General features: G+C 40.2%; 1 protein-coding gene across 1 annotated transcript; it reads left to right on the top strand.

Moving 5' to 3' along the window:
• Window positions 1-1,085: 1,085 nt before the first annotated feature.
• LOC306998439 (C2 calcium-dependent domain-containing protein 4C) lies at window positions 1,086-7,076 on the top strand. The gene is made up of 3 exons (XM_079612516.1): window positions 1,086-1,208; window positions 2,807-5,174; window positions 5,335-7,076. Exon 2 carries the CDS (start codon window positions 2,844-2,846, stop codon window positions 4,107-4,109), a length of 1,266 nt encoding a protein of 421 aa, XP_079468642.1. The 5' UTR covers window positions 1,086-1,208; window positions 2,807-2,843; the 3' UTR covers window positions 4,110-5,174; window positions 5,335-7,076.
• The last annotated feature ends 603 nt before the right edge of the window (window positions 7,077-7,679 follow it).

The following is a 7,679-nucleotide window of genomic DNA, read 5'->3' as shown; positions in this document are numbered from 1 at the left end:
AGTAACTCTACATTAAGTCTGCACTTCGTGCTCAGGGAAGAAGCTGTACATCTGCACCAATTAGGTGACTTTTGGTAAAGTTGTCTGCTTTTGCATATGGGCGTGTGCGTTTCCATAGCCCTCTCTCCAAGTTTCCAGGGAAACAGACGGGCAGATCACAGAACAGCAAATCAAACACAATTATAATACATCCTCTTAGAGCACTATTTCATTCAAACAACCCTCTCTCTCTCTCTCTCTCTCTCTCTCTCTCTCTCTCTCTCTCTCTCTCTCTCTCTCTCTCTCTCTCTCTCTCTCTCTAATATTCCAGCGGTTGTGAATAAGACACAAAGTGTTTAATTGACAAGGCGTTTTAATTTCCTGCGTGAAAATAAGCACACTGTCTGTTTTTGATTAGTCTCGTTTTGGTTATGTTGGGATTGCAATATCATGCTATTGTCTTTTGAATGTGCCGCTCAAGCTTAATTGTCATATATGCGCTCGAAATAAAGTATACTTGCACTATATTAAATCATACTGTGTGCTATATTATATAGTGTATTGATAAATTAGCAAATGTAAAAAATTGCTTTAATTATTAACATGATAACTGAAAAACCACTAAGGTCATGTGATGACAACGTAGAACACTGAAATATTGATCAATGCATAATGCGTTTTGTTTACAAATAGACTATTAAAAAAAATATTGGTGAGATTTTTTTTTTTTTTTGCAGTGAAATGTGTGCTAGTATTCATTTCCTAACTTTGCCAATATGTACCCTTACACAAACTATTTAAGCAGTAATAGCCAGTATATTCCATTCCAAACATAACAAATGTTTACTTTTTGCATAGGCTGTTTTTTTCTTATTTTTTACATATCGGTTTTAGAACCTAAGCAAGTTGTCTATTCCATTTATAACATCGCCAATTTGTATTCTTTGGCATTCTATTAAGTACTATAGGCTGTATACAGTGTATTAAGCAGTACGCCAGTATTGATACGGACTGCGAGTAATTCCAGAATGGTGCGCGTTACCAAGCGCGCACTCCCATTGGTTGACATGCGCGCGCACGGGGGGTTGGTGCGCTATTATTAAAGCCGCGAGTGGACGCGCAGTGCCAACAGACAGTTCTGTCCTGGAGTACCGGAGACCCGAACGAGGGTGAGACGAACAACAACATATGGATTGAAGCAAGGACGTTAGGACCACAAACCACTTCACGTAAGTTCAACTGAGATTCAACAGGTTTTTAATAGAGGAGCAGTTTGGGAAAAGTTTAAATCCATTCAGAAATGATATGCATTCATATGCATTTAAAACTAAACGCCTGAGTCCTTGAGATGCAGTACTGCTCACTGGAAATGTGTTGTGGAATGTGGATATCGCAGACACGTCAGTTATACAGCGCTACAGGTGTTTTGAGATTAACTATTGTCAACAAGGTTTCTTAAAAATGTAAAATTAAGGTTCTTTATTGCAATTGATGGTTCCATGAATAACCATGGAATCTTTCCATTGCACAAAACTAATTTAGTGTCATTGTTTTGAAAACCCCAATTTTAAACCCTTATTTTAAGAGTAGGCTACATGGTTACTTCAGTTAGTTTATTGTAACAAAAAAGTAATTAATATTGTAACAAAAAAAGTAATTAATACTTACAAAAAAGTATCATGTTACCATGGTATTCTTGGAAGTTCCTTGATTCCTACACAATTTGAAGGATATGGTATTTTATTCGAATTTTATTACTGTGGTATATGTTTTTGTAAGGGATAGCCTTATCAATCATTATCACTTCACATGATTATGCACATGATTTACTTATGAATAGATACATTAAATGAATAGATTAATTTATTTACTTCAGAATAGATACATTACCCCCTTTGCTGCTCTGTGTCAGTGTTGTGCTTCTGTAGTCACAGAGCAAATACTGCGCAATACATATTTCATATCGCAATGTGCTGCGGTCTCCACACATTGAACTCAGATTGTGCAGAGGAGAAAGCTGTGTGCATCAAGTGTGTTCAGGCATTATCTAATATTAGGTGTTTTCAACATTTACATACCAACTCGGACCAAGACAAAGCAGCCTAGGGACTTAAAAAAAAATAAAAAATCTGGGTAACACTATTGCTTATTGTGATATATACACTTTACAAAAATAACTTAAAAAATAGTTGACTAATAGGTTATACCAGTGAAAGCATTTTTTTAAGGGTCAGATCAGGAAGAAATAGCTCACTAAGAAGACCTTCACGGACCTCAAGGTGTCAATAGTTGAATATCCCGGTAATACAAATTGAGAATGTATAAAATACTTTAATGTGTTAGGATATAATTTAATATTTCTGAATTACATAAGGTTACACCATGCAGCAAAAATCTAATTTTCATTAGAATAGGGAGAAAAAGCTCTTTAAAGTTATTTTCATTGACCGTGTACCTGTACTTGCATTTAATAAAATGCACACATTGAGTTTATTGGCTTTTTGAAATCAATTTTGCATAACCATAAGCTTTGTGGCATGAATACATAATGAAAGAATGATGTTGAGTGCATGTTAAGCGGCATCTCCACAATGTGACAGTCTACAATTAATAATGGAGAGGGAGGCAGGTGTCAGCTGTCTTTAACAATTGTTTGTTTAGTGTTAACAATGTGTTAAGATACTGTTAGAATCTCCCAAGAATCCACTGGGTGACAGTGTACCCAAAGCAGTGAGAAGGTGGACTGAATTCAGTTTGTATTTGCATTCATGAATTGCAGGTGTCAGTGTGGGTTGATGATTCTTCGTTTCACTATCTGTGCACACAGGGTGCAATTGCACATCTCTCCCAGACCTCGCAGAGAGATGTGGCTGCTGGAAAAGATCCGCGGTTCAGTGGAGGGAAACGTTCTCCGGCAAGGAGACTCGGCGGACAAACAGGGCAAAGCCCCCACCTACTGCAACGTCCTCACCCCTGACAAGATCCCTGACTTCTTTATTCCACCCAAATTCGTGTGCTGCCCACCAGAAGAGGAGACGCCAGAGATGAAGCCAAAAAACGAGCTCCACTCTTCAGCGTCAGAGCAGACCATATGCTGCAAGAAGCCTCAGGGCAGTCCGCGCAGCCCACGCCTCATTAACAAGTTGGCTGGAGACACCAAGAACTTGCTCAAATCTGCGAACCGCCACATCATCCAAATTGAGAGCGCAGATGACTTGGTGGCTGGGGAGGTGGGTGACCTCAACACGAACGCCGACCCGCAGTCCCAAACGGCCATGTCCCTGCCCTACGTACCCAAAGCGCAAACCTCCTACGGTTTCGCCACGCTCATGGAAAGTCCACACACGAGACGTAAAGAATCCCTCTTTCACAGCGACCCCACAAGTCCGCTAACCTCACCCAACACCCAACGCAAGTCGCAGGGTAACCACCTGAACCCCAGCGACTGCAACACCTCCCACTCCAACCCCTACCGGTACTTCAGCGGAGGGGAAAGTGACACTTGCTCTTCGGCCGAGTCCTCCCCATTCAACTCCCCTCTATTATCTCGTTCTGCATCTCTCCTCAAGGTGTTCACCCACGAAACCCAAGCCAAAGTATCCCGGGCCAAGCGCTCCTTCGCCCGGCACAGTTCTCTCTCCACTGATGAGTGCAGCTCTGTGGAGACCAGCCCGAATATTCAGAGGCGCCTCCGTTGCCCTCCTTCCCCTGCTTTCCGTGGACGGAAATACGGAGGTAACATGGATCGCTTCACGCAGCACACTGTCAACCTCCACAAGGGAGGAACTCTACGCCTCTGCACAGACTACGACATCGATGCCGCCCGGCTTCACGTGCGCGTGCTGGCGGCCGAGGACCTCTATGATAAGCAGTTTGACGTGAAGAGCATCAATTGTTGCGTGGCTCTGTACCTGAACCCGGGAAAGCTCCAGAAACAGCGTAGCACCATTATCAAGAACAGCCGCAACCCCGTCTTCAACGAGGACTTCTACTTTGACTCCCTTCCTGTTACGCAGGTGAAAAACCTTGCCATCAAGATGAAGGTTGTCAACAAGGGCACCAGTCTGAAGAGAGACCACCTACTGGGCGAGAGGGAGGTGCCCTTGAAGGAGCTGCTTTCTGGGATCTAGAAGTCTAGTTTCGTCCACCACCTGGGCATGGGACAAACGCCTCAATGCAGTCTTCAACTAGAAGAACCAGACAAGGAAATATTCCAGCTTTGATTCCAAGTATTGAAAGTGATTGGAGTTGCAGAACTCTTCAACTAACTGTGTGCACCTTCCTAATTTGTTTACCAGCAGTGAGAGTGTATGGATGTACTGTATGTGTGAGATCTTCTGTATATATCCTCTGTATGAGTGTACAGGCATGCTCCGATTGTTCCCAGGGCTTGTGTTTGTGCTGAGACCAACGTAGTCTTGATATCCAGACCCTGCTGGGTCTCACTGTTGGAGACACAGATAGATAAAAACAGCTCCCCATCCACATCGCTATCTCGACGGCAACAGCTCGTTTAGTTGACTGATGCTTTGAAGTCACTTAATGCCAAAACACAAATGCATGCTTCATCAGCTGGTTTGAGCCTTAAAAATTATGAGAATGATAACTATATATCTGTCCCCTGTATTGCTGTAATAACAGTGTTTCGCCTTATGCCTCTTTAATTCCAATTTAGGGTTTGAGACTGTGACATTTCTCTCAATCTCACTGTTAAACTACTGGACTTTTGCTGTTTTTCTTTTTGAGAATTGAATCTGTGCAGTTAACAACACCCTTCAGCCTTACTGAGTAACAAGCTGTTCACTTTGAGTGACAGAACTTTAGGGAGGGCGTGATTCGTGATTGGTCAGAACATATGACATCATCGTGCATGTCATGACATCATGACTTCTGTAAATAGAAAGCTGTTCTAAATCTGCTTTTAGCTGCACCTGAAATGACTCCCTGTTCCTTATAAAGTTGACTAAACCATGCACTGTTTGGAGAAAGAGTTCAAAATTGGAAACAAAAAATTACCATGGTATTACCATGCTAATTGGACCTGCTACTGTGGTAGTGCCATGACTTTTCTCTTCTTCTTTTTTTGCAGTAACTTGGATCAGCATGGGCTTTTGGGCATGTACTCTATTAATACTATAGATTTTTACATTTACAATGGTTATTTATATGAATATAGTAATCATTCAGAACCTAAAGTACACACTACAAAATGCTGGGTTGTTTCAACCCAATTTTGGGTAAAATATGGACAAACCCAGCCGTTGGGTTACAATTTTAAATTACATTTTTAACCCAATGTTTGGGTTTGTCCATATTTTACCCAAAATTGGGTTGAAACAACCCAGCATTTTTTAGAGTGTAACATAATCTGATACCATCACTTTATCATGGTAATACCATAGTTTTTGGATATGTGCCGTGTTTTCAGCACGAGATAATGGCATTCTAATTATAAATGGCACGAGAAATAACATTCGTCGTATAGATATGCACTTTCATAAGATCGTGTTGGGTAAAACCATGCTTTTGGACAAGTGCCATGCTAATACCATGGCAATACTTAAAGTACCATATTTACATGGCAGCCCATACCATGTAGTCCAAGATTTTGGATATTTACCCTGATTATACCATGGTATTGTTTGAGGTGCCATGTAAATACTATTCATTCAGTACCATGATACTGTGAATATCAAAGTATTGCTTTACCATGGTACTGGCATATACTAGTAACTATAAGCTACACCGGGTAAAGTGTTATATAAAGGCTATGCTAACATACACCACGTTTGCAAAGAAGTTTCTTTGGAAACTTAACGTGTGCGTTTATGTTTCTAAAGGACATTTACCGTGCCCACTAGTGCCATTTTAGCTCCAATCTCAGGTTAGGGAGCATATTGCTTTTTAGTACGTGTGCACTTTAATGGAGTATGTTGTTGATTTGCAACAGTTTATGGTGGGTTGTGGGTAACGTTTAGTAAAGTATACAATTGTTCAATGAGATTTGGGATATCCCCCAGGAAGTATGGCGCTTTTTCATGCACTGTTTATGTTCATAAAGTGTTCAGATGAGTATTCTTCTATTAAATATATATGTGCACTGAGTTTTGGCATGTTTATAGTAGATGTATGTGTAGATGTTTACCAATGGGAGCAGCATGGCAAAGTGTTCAAGCCCTCACAGTTTCAGAGTCAGATTATGAAAGTAAGATAACCTCGCATCTTTTCTTAACATCTTCCCCTGTGTTGGATCCACATCACTAGCGTTATTTTGTGTACTGTACTTTAATGTTTATGACGCCCAATTAACCTGTATTTTTCTCATGCATTGTCTTCATTTGGGATTTCAAGAGGAAAAAAAGGTGTTAAATAGTAATGAAAAGTCTGTCTTGAAAGATTTATATCTTTAAGTTCTTTTAAAAAATATTTAAAGAAAATTCTCTATGTAGAAAATGTATGGGATTTTCACCCCAGAACAGAACTTCTGTTGCACTCAAATACTGTTGATTAAAGCAAAGTTAGATACATTTGGACTTTAAAATTACTGTTGTATAAGACACTGTGATGCGTCATACATGGCAAGCTCTTTGTATGACCTAAAGAGTGTCCGGTAATATTCCTGAGAGCTCTTCAATCAGGTTACTGCGCTCCTCGGATCTTGAGTGGATTCACACAATTGCACCGCTATTAGAAGTGAGACAGATTGTCTCACAGTTCTGGCTTCAGTTCAAGGAAACACATCTGTGCGTTTTTGATGAATCATTTGCATATCCTTAAGGGTGAAGTGTGTAATTTACATGCCACATCTAACACCAAATGGAATTGCAACTAGGTTTTCACATTTCCCATTGAAATGTGAGTGATGTTTGCCTGTGCAAAAGTTGCTATGGAGTTGTTGTTGGTTGCTAAGGTGTTCTGAGTGGTTGCTAGGCCATTTGCAACTTCCATAATCTGGCATTTTTCTCTGTGAAACGGGATTTCAATGAGGAAAATCTCAGGTGGGAAGGACTTGATTCTATCCATGAGAGTTGATTGAATGGTGAAAAATAAGAGGAGTTGGTGATGTCAGAAGGTCGTTGGCTTTTGATTAATGATTCAAAATTTAAAAAAAATTCCCTTTGGAATAATAAGGACATATGAATCATGCCCAATAGGGATGTTCATGAAGCCGAATATTATGTTTGGAAAGGAAATGTCACATTCTACGGAGCCCCTAAAAGGACATGGTGATGAGAGAAAAAAAAAAATTTCATGCTTTTGCGTTCTCTCGCAATTATATATTGTATAATTATATTGGCATCAGGGAGTCAATATCGATATGTGGCGTATTGAAATCACTTTTGAATGCACACTAGCTTTTTACTTTCACTTCTTTCCAATTCGCAATCATGCATACTCTGTTTATAGGGAGTGGAGGTGCTGACCACACATTTTACAAGATAAGATATTTGTAAAGTCCTCCATCATCGTCAGTCGTCAATCATCTCTCCTTACTATATTCATGTGATAAATCTGATGTACTGTAATGTGACCGACCATATAATGCGTTATTCATTTTCTGTGCCTTTTCAAATTCGGATTTAGGCATCGGACACATCCCAATGCACAATAAAGGTGAGGTCACATTGGGAGAATTTTGCAGCCAAAAAAAAGGTCTATTGTCAATAGTGTAGCGATGCATGAAGCAATAAAGCAGCTTT

Source organism: Phoxinus phoxinus (genome assembly GCF_949152265.1).
Source record: "Phoxinus phoxinus genome assembly, chromosome: 5".
NCBI classification, from domain to species: domain Eukaryota; kingdom Metazoa; phylum Chordata; class Actinopteri; order Cypriniformes; family Leuciscidae; genus Phoxinus; species Phoxinus phoxinus.
The sequence above is the reverse complement of the archived record's forward strand: the minus strand, read 5'-3'. Positions and strand labels throughout refer to the sequence as shown.